General features: G+C 45.9%; 1 protein-coding gene and 1 non-coding gene across 2 annotated transcripts; both read left to right on the top strand.

Annotated features, from left to right (window-relative positions):
- The first annotated feature begins 111 nt into the window (after positions 1 to 111).
- On the top strand, positions 112 to 6,857 carry LOC119660377 (mediator of RNA polymerase II transcription subunit 7). Its single transcript, XM_038068895.1, has 3 exons — positions 112 to 438; positions 503 to 633; positions 6,442 to 6,857. Exons 1-3 carry the CDS (start codon positions 112 to 114, stop codon positions 6,641 to 6,643), a joined length of 660 nt encoding a protein of 219 aa, XP_037924823.1. The 3' UTR covers positions 6,644 to 6,857.
- LOC119660628 lies at positions 1,137 to 1,321 on the top strand. The gene has a single exon (XR_005250461.1). It is a non-coding gene; the product is annotated as a U12 minor spliceosomal RNA (small nuclear RNA).
- Positions 6,858 to 13,464: the final 6,607 nt, after the last annotated feature.

A 13,464-nucleotide genomic window follows, 5' to 3' on the forward strand; every position in this document is an offset into this window, starting at 1 on the left:
GTCATTAGTGTCATTCGGACATTTCAAGCCAGAATTTCGCAGATATTGCTTGGAGTAGCATCGGTTTTCTGTTCTTCTGTTCTGTTCTTGTATTGAATAAAATTCTCGAAAATGGCTAACCCAGAAACAACGCAAGTGATGTCCTTGCCATTACCCCCAGCACAATACATAAATCTCTACACAGACGAGAATATTCGTAAAAATCGCGCCCCGCGGCCGCCTCCACCGAATTTGGACACTTACTCGATGTTTGGAAATATTTACAGCAACGATGAAATGATCCGGTCCCTGGAGAGTCAGGGAATCAAGCGTCTGATCCCGCAGCACTTCGATCGTCGCAAAGAATTGAAGAAATTGAACCATTCGCTGTTCGTTAACTTCCTGGATCTCATCGATTTGTTGGTGCATTTCCCGGACAGTCCCAGGAGGACGGAGAAGGTAAATTCGGAGATTTAGAATGCAAACGGGGAAAATGTTCAGTTAGATTGTTCTCTGCTTTCAGATTGAAGACCTGAGTATCCTTTTCGTTCATATCCACCATCTTCTGAACGAGTTCCGGCCGCACCAGGCTCGGGAGACTCTGCGCGTGATGATGGAGATGCAGAAGCGCCAGCGTGTCGAAACAGCTTTGAGGTACGTGGGGACATTTTCGTTCAGTATTTGATTATTTTAGCAGCAAAATAGGCCTAGCAAACCTTCAATAAGCACAGCGTCCCCAATATGATTAAATACCGGAACCAATGACAATGAGCGTTTGCTCGGTTAAGGACTACAAAAGGAGCTTCTCCGACTGACAAGATTTAAATTTTCTGCTTCTTCACCAATAGTGAATTATACCCAACTCATTTCATTAAAGTACCACGAATTAACGGCAATTATCCTGTTCCCCCTCAACGATATCCGGCCGAAACCCCATTTCCTGCCTTTTCATCCTTTTCTGAGCCCCGACAAAGTTGCAATCCTTTGTGCCTGTTTCGCCTTGAGCCATGTTCAATTTTCTTGCATTGCTTGAATATCTCAGTAGAACCCATTCATTTCTCTACCCTTTCAACGGATAAACCGTTATGTTTGATATAATTCATAGTCATGTCGTGTTTTCGCTCGTATATATGGTCGGAAGCCAGTGGCGTCTCTTCGTGCCTTAAACTAATGAGTAAGGAAAATTACGAGCCTTGGTAACGCTTGGCTTAGCTTAACTTCGCCGGTTGTACCATCAGCGATGGGAAGACCGTGTTGAGCACAAATTTTTGGAGGGGCACAGGTCGTCCCATCGAGCCTGGCTCACTACTTTCGAGCTGGTTCTGGTGAAGCGATCTGCCCATTAATAATACCGAAATAGGACCTGGCTTTGGACTCAGCTTCTGGGGTGATTGGGTCTGCGGCGGCTGAGATGCGGGAACCTGTAAGAATGGGGTTTCTGCCTACTTAAGATTAAAGCCCGAACAGAATCACAATGCGTGCGAAATGAGGACGAGAGAAGCAACACAAATAGTGCCTTTCGCAGTTCTCAAAACGAATTCAATCAGAGTAATTACGTTCAACAATAACTGTCGAGAAGGAAGAGCGCATATTGCAAATGACGCAACAAACTTATATGTCACGCATCGCAAAAGTTCAATTTACCAAACTTTTTTGCGTGCCGCATTGCGCATCGGACTTTTTGTATATTACCATACAAGTCGGTGCAATGAACATCATTTAACAGCTCTCTCATTACGCACGCATGCAGTCAATCCGCTGTTGTGTTTGGGCCTATAAGTAGGTTTCCGGTGGTCCATAGAGAGGGTCTTTGCGACCCCGTTAACGTCTATGAGAGACGTTCGGACGTTAAACTGTTTTATCACTCGATGCGGTCCGGTATACGGCAGCTCTAGCAGCTTCTTGATATCATCGATGTGACGGAAGACATATTCGTAGCGAAATCCTTGAAGACGAAGGGAAATTGTCTTGGTGCCAAGACCCTGGCATTGGACAAATAAGCTCTAAAGATACTGCGCAAGTCGGTGATGAAGCTCTTGGGGCTGGTGACTGATTTATTCTGAACGTTGCGATGAGCCGAAAAAGCCATTTCAGTCGAATAGGCTTGCAAATTCTGTTTGAAAGTGGTGCGTGGCTACGCAAGGAGGGCTGCTGGAAGTGCTCAGAGCCATGGAGTCTCGGGCGTGCATTTTAAGGTGGCATTGAGAGTGTGATGCAACCGTCCTACCAGTGCGTTGGCCTGGGGGTGGTAAGGTGTCGCGTGGACATATTTCGCTTCCACGAGGCGGTTGAGCTAGGCAAGCAGGTCAGGCTTCAAATTGGTGACCTTGATCAGCGCTGATGTATACAGAGTGGTACAATGATCGAATATGGCACGTGCGATAGTGGGAGCCGTCGTATCCATGACTGGAACTGCTTGTATATTGATCAATCATAGTAAGGCAACTCCTGTAGCCTTTTTTGAAGAGAAAAAGCTTGATGAGATCCACGTGGATGTGATCAAAGTGAATGTCTCTGTGCTCTGTTTTGACGGTGCATTTTCGAGAGCTGGTATTGGCCTGGCGCTACACGCTTGGCTATGGCCCGGCCGCTTGGGTGTGCCAGTTGCCGAGCCTGACGTGGTGAGACCTTGTCGGAGCGCTGCGTCAGCGCGAAGGTAAGCGGGCGATAATCGGTATATATTACGAACTACCTTGCCGTCCCTCCAGGATCCTCTTGAAGTACTTGAAGATAGCGAAAACGGCGAGAAGCTCGCAGTTGTAAGTGGAATATCGAGCCCATGTGCCATCTGCTCGCTCTTGGTCGAACGCCGCACCGATAGCCATGTTGGAAGCGGCCGTTGGTGCGCAAATCTATCTTTTGGGTCGATGATAGATAAATTGAAGTGGCAGCAGAAGCGATAATCTGCTTGCAACCTTTAACGCGGACTCGGCCTCGATTGTCCAACTGATTTTGAATTTCTTGCTCATGTAGCCTTGAGTAGCTCGGTTAGCGAGGCCTGAAGCTCAGCGCCGTGCGGGACGCAGTGGCTCTAAAAATTAATGACGCCGAGAAAACGTCTCAACTGCGGGAAGTCTGTGGACTTCGAGAAATCCGTGATTGCCTGAATTTTGGGCTCTGGTGGGCGAAAGCCGTTCTTGCTAATGTGGTAGCCCCGAATACGACCTGGAGCTTGGCCGTCTTTAGAAACGAAATAGGTTTCTCGAGGTGACGTTGATGTTTTTCTTGATCGTGGGAGGAATCAGGAAGTCGTCTTGATAGGTGTTGACGAAATCCAGCTTCCTGAAGAGGTGATTCAAAGTCCCTGTAGTGTTTGAGTTGGATTCCTTAGCCCAATTGGCATGAATACGAACTCAAACAGTTGCAGATCGATGAACGAGAATACCGAGCCGCTAGTCTCCTGGAGCAGATCCTCTATTATTGGCAGTGGAGGAGGGCCGAAAGACACCACGCTCCAAGAGGATGGTGGACTCCTGCTTCGCTGAGGCGTTGAGGCCGTGCGAAGACCGGTGATCCCTTGGTGACGTCCTGGTGCTGAATTAGCAGCAATGTTTCAGAACTTGGCGATAATTTGCCTATATTTGTCCTTCGAAAGGTCGCGAAATGTCGATTGTGGTGGGACGGGGCTGTGATTTTGTGGAGCCGTTTCGAGCGTGAAGATCGTGGAAGAACAGTGTCGTAAGAAAATTATTAATTCATGGTGTGTCGGCTGCGAGGATGGTTGTTTGATCGGTCGGTCGGCGTAGGCCGAGATCCAAGGTAAGACACTGACTGCCGAATGTGGTGATGGCCGTCATATTGACTGCCTGCAGCACTAAACTTTGTTTAGTATGTTGCTTGGCCATGAGTCGTTTTGGAATAATGGAAAGCATGGAGCCGGAGTCCGCCAGGAAACGACACGTAGAGACAGCTTACCAAGGAAGTGCCGTCGTTGGCCGCCGAGTACAACGCTAGCGGCATTAGTTTCTCGACTTGCCGGTGGCAACGATTTCAGCCGGAAAAGAGCAAGGCTGCATGCATCGTCGAGACAGGGCACCGAATTGAGTATGATACTAACCAGTAACAGTCCTTGAATCCAGGCCAGGCGTTTAGAACGGACGCGCTCATGGCTGCTATTGCGCCAGAGCGAGCGGCGTTACTGTGTTGTAATAATTCACGTGTCAGGCTGGTAAGCTGCGCGATGACCACACGCAAAGCTGCGAGCTCCACAACGGTCTGGTCGGACGGTGCGCTTGGCGAGGCGTAGCTTGTTGATTGTTGTATGTGCGCTTACTGAAGTGAGGTGGCCATAATGAAAGGGCCTATGTGGTGTGTCTCATCAGCAGCTGTGGCGTGTTCCTCCAGCGCCGGCCGGCTAAAGTGTGCATGTGACACAAAAATTGAGGGGGGCGTTTGTCCTTAAGTTCGACGTCCATAAGCAGATTGTGCAGCTGCGCATCCGGTGGTTCTGTGAGGCGGCGGAAGATAGTCGTCTTCAAAGTTAAGTGCTTATGCGTTTTTGGGGACGAGCATATAATATCGGGCACTCAGAGATAGTGTCGAAGCCCAAGGTAGAAATCACCAAGTGGTAGCATGTGGCATCGTTACCTATACGATACATTGAAAAATCACAGCTCCAGGTAGACCCGCCAGAATGGAGGCAGTTTGCAGTAGCCAACTGCATTGACTTCGCTTGTATGCGTCTTTGTTGCATACCTACAATGCGCTGCGGCGCTTCGAGCTATGCAGCAAGGTGAAGCTGCTCGGCCTCGTCGTCTTTGCGGCCCATGCGAACCATAGCAATCAAAATGTCTCCTTTAGGAAGCTTCCCCTGAACGGGCGTAACAAGCGTGTACACGTGGCGATGTAGCGAAAGCTCTTTGTGGGTCGAACGGTAAGAAAAAAACCGAACAATTCTGCACCAACGCAGGAACCTCGCAAATCGTAACTACGCACTACACTACACCGACAGAAGAACGTATATCTGATGTTCTCCATTTGCAAACTGTTCTCGGGGTCACCACTTTTATTCTGATGGGGTTACTCAGTAGATCTGCCGCTCGATCAGCAAAATAGCTGGGTCATTCAAACGGTCGTTGTTGAATTTAGGAGGTCGCAGCTCTCCAACCCTGCGCGAAGTAGCGGAAGCAACACGCAAGCGAATGTAAGCGATCATCAGATGGTGATCCCTCCCGAAGCCGCTGTCAGCACCTTTCTTGTTACGCACTGCCAGTAGATAACCCCTAAATCTACTTCTAACCGCGAAGTGATCAATCTGATTGTTCGTATCTGCCGGCCAGCTGAAACCCAACTCAGCTTATGGCAGGCTCTGTGCTCGAACAATGTGCCACCAATGACGAAGCGGTGGAAGTTGCAGAAATCCACGGACCTTCCACCATTATCGTTACAGTGGTCGAGACCGTATTTTCTCATTACATGCCCGATCAAGGTGGCATTTAGATCACCCATAACGATCACAATGCCATTTTTAGGAAGCTTCTCCTGAACTGCGTTTAATTGTTCGTAGAAAGCATCCTTCTCCACTACATAGAAAGTCTCCGTTGTTGCGTAGCATTGTACAATAGTGATGCTCCTTAACCTCGACCGTGATTTTGCAGTTAGAAGTGTGTCAGAAACTGGCTCCCGGTAGCCTTCAGAAGCAGCTCGACATCGGATTTTTGTCTGTTGCCACTTGGCTTTCCCGAGCACAAAAGCAGCAGCACTTGGGCCCAGAATCTCCAGTTTATATCCCTGGAATTCCCGCTCAAGTTGGGAAAAGGGAGCATTCTGAGGAACCTCGCTACCGTTGTCGAGGAGCGTGCGAATATTTGAGAAACCAATCATAATTCTTTTTCGATAGCCCCTCCAGTTCGAGAAAAGGCACGACAAAGTGAATTTGCTGCATTTAAATGCTCGCCCCATGTTGCACGACCGGTCAAAACATATTTGGAAGCGCTGAAATGGGAAGTTCTACCCCACCCGCTGTACTCTCTTGACATAGCTCCATCTGTTTACCACCTCTATCAATGACGCACGACCTGGCGGATCAGAATTTCGGTTCTTATGATGAAGTGAAAAATTAGATTGATTCGTGGATCACCTCAAAGGATGACGAGTTAGAGCACTTCATTCAAAATCGTAGCGGTACACTGTAGGAGGCAATGTGGTCAGCGTTGCCCTCGCCCGAGATTATTATCCCGATTTGACTCAGGTACTCATTCGCAGCTGAGTCAATTTTTCCGACTTTGAAGTATATATGTCGAGTATAAGTCATTGGTTGGCGGACTATATTTGAATCGAAATATGTGCTCAACTTAACGGGGACGAAAATTCGAAGAAGTATCTAAGATTCTTGAATTCTCTATGATCATTTGCACTAGAAAAAGACATTTTTTACAGTAATTAGTACGAACGTTACTTTTAATGCAATATTTTATTTATGCTTTCTAAAAGAATTTTCCTTTCATCTTGTATTAATTCCAGATTCCAGAAGCATCTTGATCGTGTCAAGGAAATCGTTAAAAATGCCTTTGCAGCTCTCCCAGATCCTGTCGACAATGAAAGCAACCTCAGTGATTCAATTAAAATGGAGTTGGATGGCGATAGTAACAGCAGCGATAATAACATTGACGGTTGCCATCCATTAGATCGACTTATGTGTAAAATAGCAGATAAAATTCAATAAGAGAGTCATTAGGATCTTTCGATTGATGACGTGATATTGCAGACTAGTTCTAAGATTTGTATGAGATTGTTATCTGATCTATCAATTAGTGATTAAGGGCTCGAAATAGTATTTTCGTGAATATACATATGATAGATGATATGAAAGTTATTACATGAATGGAATGCCATTTATTATCATTTGCCAAAATAAAGTAAAGAACATTATAGTTATTGCTGAGTAGTTTCTGTCTAGAAAAGGGAAAATCGAAAGGGGTCTGAAGTCTTTTTTGGCTTATTTAAAATTTCAGCTAAATTTTTTAAATTAAAAATTTCAGGGACAGGACCGCTACTGGCTGGTTTCTCGAAAAAACAACTGGAATGGTCGACCAATACGAGAAAAGTTTTTAGTTTCCTAGTTTAGATTCATCAGTGCTTTCCACGATGTCTCAACGTCTTCACTGAAAATGTCCCAAAATAAGACGCGGACCCAAAGAAACGGATCAGTGCCCTCGTCCTCAATTTGTGCGTCCAAGATGCCGAAGACCACAGCGTTAGCCCCTGATATATAGGTTTGCCAAATAGAGAGAGGCGACAACAAACTCTGTCAAGAATGCCAATGATTTCGTGACGGCCGTTCATTCCACAAAATTATGTGTTTCGCTTTGGAATCGTCAAGAGGAAGTAGAACTCCCTTTTGGGAGAGACTTATGATTGAAAATAAGCAATGGCAAACCCGCTTCTCACCATCTCATTAGCAACATGTGGATTCACATCACGGATCTAACAATAATAAACAACCACAGCCTATGATGTGCGTAGGAGGATCTCTCAATCTCTTCTACCCCCCGAAAATCAATTTACAAAGCATCACACTTCACACAGAAATCAACCTAATCACCTCATGTCTACAATCCAAAGTACGGAAAACCACTTTCGTGCTAATAACAAGCCAAAAGGTTGGTGGAACCCCTCTCTAAAATATCTTTCCGACGGAAAATTATGTTACTACAGAACTTTTCGTGGCACACCTAACTTAGCAAGCTTTGGGTTATTTAAGGAATGTTCAGAGGAGTACGCGAGGCCAAACGTCGGCATTGGAATACCAAAATTGAGGAAATCATTTCCACCATAATCGCATTAGTCGACCCTTCCCGGTGTACCCCCAAACTTTCCAAAGGTTTCTTCATCTGCGTTAGAAGTGGATGGTATCACCTTTACATGTTATGTAGCCTGCAAGAAACTGCTTACACGAAGTTGTTAAAGTACTTAAACCCCCGTACGCTGGCCTGACGATAGGGGGTGTAAAGGGAAGATTCCTCTCAGGCTCGCAGTTTTCTTGGGGGCATGAAATAGAAATTTAAATAAAACAAGTCGGGAAACCGGAAGTGTGACGCTTCAGGTATAAAAGGTTTTCTGTTTCCCTATGTGAGGAGCATAACGCAATTCTCCATTGGCTGATAGCATTGACTCGAGATATTTAAGTTGCTCAGTTCAGCTAATAGCAGTAACCTGCCCAAAATTGAGTGATTTGAATATCTCGGGTCAATGTTATCAGCCAATGGAGAATTGCGTAATGAAATTGCTTCACGCATTAACGCAACCTGGATGAAGTGGCATTCCACAGGTGGTGTTCTTTGAGATCGACGTATCAACACAATGTCGCCCGTCTACCGGTTTCTATAGTTCTGAATGTTGACCGACTATAAAAGACATTGAACGGCGTCTTGCGGTAATGGAGACGAAGATGTTATATTGCATTGGTGGCGTGACACGTTTTCATCACGCCAGATCAGGGGTTTGATAAAATAACATGGCGAAACCGATCACGACGAACCGACCTCCCTTGTGAACGGGACAAAGGCTGATTAAGAAGATGTGAGGAGCGACGAGTGCACGACAGCTCCGTGTCACATAGCTAAAAAATCCTATTGCCCTCTAATCATTTGTTGGAAAGCCCTGTATTGATAATAGTCAACCTCATACGCTTCACACTCTGAGTTTAATATTATTAGCAAATACCAAGAATTTAACCTACATCAGATATAACAAAGGGCTGGGGAGAATTAGATTTTTTTTTAATGGAATTTTAATATTTCACTTGAATGTCAATTATTCTCGTTAATTATGACGTCAGCAACTTATTTGTATGGCTTAGGACGCTGTTAATTCGCACGAAATTGATAAGTTTGAAGTGCTATAATTTTGTCACTAATAGTTGGATTTTCATGAAACTTGGCATGTGTATGCAAGAGGCTGTCCCCTATGTCGCCACACCTAAGATGAACGAATGATGAACGGGAAAAAATTTTTTGAATTCCCCGTTGCATGTATGAAGGGGCCCCGTTAAACTTCACCTAAATTTATGCCACTCGCTGTATGCGTGGGATTTCATAGTTCGTATCTGTCCACCAGATTTCGTTCGGATCGGTTTAGTCGTTTAGGAGAAAAGTGTGTGTGACAGACAGAGAGAGAATCGATTTTAATAAGGTTTTGTTTTACACAAAACCTTAAAAAGGGATAACATGAATACCCGCACAGTTACCGCCTCCGACCCATATAATTTTCATTCCGAAGCCGATTTTTTTCTCACAATTTTTACCCGAACATAGGATTTCTGTTCACAGTCCGGCACTCATTGGTTCCAGAAATGTTGGTTTGAATCTCATCCCTACGGACGTTTCATCTTATAAGACCAGAGATTTGACAGCTAGCTACCTCTAATTAAAAGCCAACCAATTTGTTAATCTATCCAAATCAAACAACATAAGATTTCTCAAACATCAAAGAGGAAGCCTCAACGTACCAGTCATATCAAATTCCTTGGAAGAATCATAGCCAGCTCACAGTGTCTGGAATTAGAAGTGGGGTGTACCGCAATAAAACTAAACAGGAACCTAACCACTGTCCACTGTCCACAGCCCGAATTACATTGTGTCGTTTCAATTTTGTGCAGGTAAGACTGAAAACCTCGTTACCGCTTAGAAGTTGGATAAGGAATTAATAATTAAGCCGCGAAGTCTATTTGTCGCTTAACTCATTTTGCCAATAGAGTTGCCACTCATTTAGTTTACGTCACCGTTCTTCACGAGCAACCAGCTCTCTTGTGCTTGGAGATGGTTTTACGTCATTTAGTACGAAGGGACGCTGGGTCGGGATTCTCTTTTCGATCGAGAAGACTACTTCGGTCAGTCAGTCAACCATCCACTTAGCACTCCTATCAATATACCAAGACTGTTTTGCGCCCGTTATGCGGCACGTCCGAGAAAAAGTATCGCATCATTATCTGCATAACCGGCTAGGCGCGACTTGTCTGGCATGTCGACTCTTAACAGACTATCATCAGAAGCATAGAAAATGGCCGGTCCTGTGGCCTTCCAACGTCCTAAAAAGTAGGGAGCACTCTTTCAGATAATCGCTGAATACCTGCAAGAGATAGGCACGTAAAATGAATTTTCTAGTGTGTCTAGCATCTCCGTCCCTTTTACGAAATTGAAGGCATTCCTGACATTAACAGCTACGAAGAGCTGGGTGCCTCAGCTCGATAAATCACATCACACCATCGTGGATCTCGCGTACTCTATATACTACCGCATCAATTCTGGCTTTTAAGGAGTTTCCACGCGAATTGCTTAGCAAATTTCACCACAGCGAGTTTGTGGCTTTGACAATTCGACAGTGTAGTCTTCCTTCCTTTGATGATCTACCACTCGTATCCACCTTAACTTTGGGTAGATGGTTTCCTAATGGCGTAGCATATTGTTTTTTTCTATCCCTTCTGTGCCTCCTTTTTTAGTCCTGGAGACTACTTGGATGTAGTTTCCTTCAAATTTGTCTTGGTCCTTCTCCCTTTTCCCTAGTTCGCTATGCAACGAACTAACTGCGATCCATTTACTGCTTACTGCATTCTTAGCGGGAAGCGTGGTTGTTTCCGCTTTTCATGCGCCTGTCTCTGTTCTATGCTACGCCTTTATATGGAAATGCCATCCAGGAGGTCCTCTAGCTTCATCAACCAATTTTTCACGCTTTTGCTGACGTTTTTTTGGAGGCAAATTGCTGACTGCATGCTGGGCATTTCCTGATAAGTCTTTCAGCTCTAGCAAGGACAGACGACTGCGCTTCCACTCGGCTTATGCCCAAATCCTCTTCATCAGTTTTAGCTTTTTTCCTTGGTTTTTTTTTTCAGAGCAGGACCACACCGGAAGTTGCATCACTTAATTTCATCGTTATTTGTACGTTCCTCATCCCGTTGTCTTGTCGAGTGTTTCAGCCCTTGATGCCGCCTTCATTGGGCGCTGTTGTTAGCATGTTTGTACTGCGTCCAAACGCAGGGAATTTTTTCACCACGTGGCGTCGGCAGATAGCTGTTGGTAGATATGCAGCATAGGTCCCTGATAAACACCATAATTTGCCTTAGGTCGTCAGGGAAAATTTCTTTCTGCTGGAACAATATTCGTTCTATCATTTTTGAGGGCGTTGCCGACCCACGATCTCCCAAAAATCGCAACATTACTATCGAAAGAAGTTTCTCTTAGCCAGTTAAGGATGATGTCCACCACCACATCAACACTACTGGTTTCCCAATCTACTCGAAGGTGCGGCCTCTACTACCCAAGAATCGCGCTGTTGAGTGGACAGAATTCAACGAATTAATCAAGCAGGATATATTCAGACCCTCCAACAGCAGTTGGTCATCTCCACTCCGGTTGGTCCCTAATCCCAACAGCGACCTTGTGGAGATTATAGACGCCTGAATGCTCACACGATTCCCGACCAGTACCCCATTCTACTCATCCAAGATTTCGGGCATTCAATAACGATCTGTCGTGTTTTTACAACCTTGGATCTGCCCCGTATCATCAAATTCCTATAGCTCTTGAAGACACTCCAAAGTCAACAATTTGTACACCTTTTGGACTTTTCAAGTTCACATGGATGACTTCATCCACTCTAGGACATTTGTTTCATTTACTTGGATGACGTTCCGGTCGCATCTTCCACGCGGTCCGACCATTTGTCGCATCTCGAGTACATTTTTCAACGCCTCCTTAAAAATGGCCTAATTCTCAACGTTGACAAATGCAAATTTCTCTAGCAGAAGATGTCATTTCATCACCCCTGACGGCATTCAATATGACCCAGGCAAGGTGTAAACGATCGCGAGCTTTTCATTGACAAAAACGGTCAAAGACCTTAGATGGGCATGGCATGGTAAACTTCTACCGTCGTTTCTTGAAACCACCAAGCAACAGCTGTTAGTTGCTACTCTTTTGGCATTCCCTCAACAAGATGCACCTCTAGACGTGTTCGTCGATGCTTCAGGCAACGCAGTAGACGCTGCTCTTCATCAAAGAGTGAATCAAAGCTGACAAACCGTTGGGTTTCTTCTCGAAGCGGTTGAATCCCGCTCAACTGAACTACAGCGCCTATGGTCGTGAGTTATTAGCCGCGCATCTGAGTATTAAGCACTTCCGTATGTTGTCTTGTAGGCAGACCTTTCATCTTGTTCACAGATTATAAGCCTTTGACTTTTGCCTTACGTCAACTTCGGCACTTAGCCTACATTAGCCAGTTCACACCGGACATGCAACATATGTTCGGTAAAAACAGCCTAGTCGTTGACGCTTTGTCTTGGATCTCCGAAATCAACGTCCCAGCTGTAGTCGATTTTCAGACAATCGCTGTGGCCCAGACGGATGACGCAGTTCCTCAGATGCTTCAATCGTTCTATAAATACACATTCAAGGAGTTCCCCATCTTCGGCTCACATTTCTCTATCTACTGCGAAGTCCCTGAAAAGGGGGTCCATGAGCAAGGACGTGAACTTTTGGTTCGGAGAGTGCATCGTATGTCAAAAGTGTAGGGTCACAAGGCATGCTAGGAAAGAAAAAAGTGTATTCCTAAGTCGACAAAGCGCTTCCATACCATACACCTTGACATTATAGGTTCTTTGCGAGATTCACATGGTTACAGGTATTGTCTTTTGATCATTGATCGGTTTACGCGGTGGCCTGAGGCAATAGCTCTGAAGGAGATAACAGCGCACTCATGTATTGAGGTCCTCTGTCTAGAGTGGATTTAGCGCTTTGGTTTGGAGAGGCCGGATTTTTGCGCCTACTATGAGAGGCCGTTCCCAAATTAAAGCCACCTTCGCCATTTCGTCACATGCAGCTAGCGGACCATACCCCGAGGAGTTTGTGCCCACGTTCTGGTGAGGACTGATGCCATCCGCCAGCCGCTACAGCCACCAAACGAGGGTATCTATAAGGTCAGTGGCAAACCCAAGATGATCTCAGGCAAAACCAAGATGATCTTAGGCTGAAGCTTTTTTTCAAGGAGCAGACGACACTGGAAGGAAGCAAGAGCACTGCGTTCGCTTTGACGTCCGCCAGTGGACCGCGGCCGAGTTGCCCCACCACGGGTTCTCTTGCCGAATCCCCTCCTGGCCTATGGAGTCGGCGCGGGGGTTTTCTCGAATATACACGGTGTATCCAAGTCGTATGGTCTCCCAGGTTTCACCAGTGTATTCCAGGCGGAAGTACTGGCGATATTGGAAGTCTGTCGATGGCTGGAGCGTGATTCGAGCCCCAAGCGTAACATAGCCATTCTTTTTTTTTTTTTTTTTATGGATGGAGGTGGAAATCTTAGAAAGACGCTGCTGCGCCAGGTTGCAGCAGTGTGTGGGATTCACACCCACTAAAACCACCCCCACTCTTCCGCCCCTCCCCGGGGGGCCACCGTGAAGTATTACTTCGCGGGGGAGGCTCTGGTTCGCTATACCAGCTCGTCCATGTCACGTCTCCGTCGCGCCGCCTTCCGAGCTCGATCCAACTCCAGGAGTTT

The sequence above is a fragment of the Hermetia illucens genome, chromosome 6 (genome assembly GCF_905115235.1).
Source record: "Hermetia illucens chromosome 6, iHerIll2.2.curated.20191125, whole genome shotgun sequence".
NCBI lineage: Eukaryota > Metazoa > Arthropoda > Insecta > Diptera > Stratiomyidae > Hermetia > Hermetia illucens.

Coding starts and splice junctions, on each gene's coding strand:
- LOC119660377 (XM_038068895.1), top strand. CDS start 112: ATGGCTAACCCAGAAACAACGCAAGTGATGTCCTTGCCATTACCCCCA. Junction 439..502: donor GTCCCAGGAGGACGGAGAAG/GTAAATTCGGAG, acceptor CTCTGCTTTCAG/ATTGAAGACCTGAGTATCCT. Junction 634..6,441: donor CGTGTCGAAACAGCTTTGAG/GTACGTGGGGAC, acceptor TATTAATTCCAG/ATTCCAGAAGCATCTTGATC.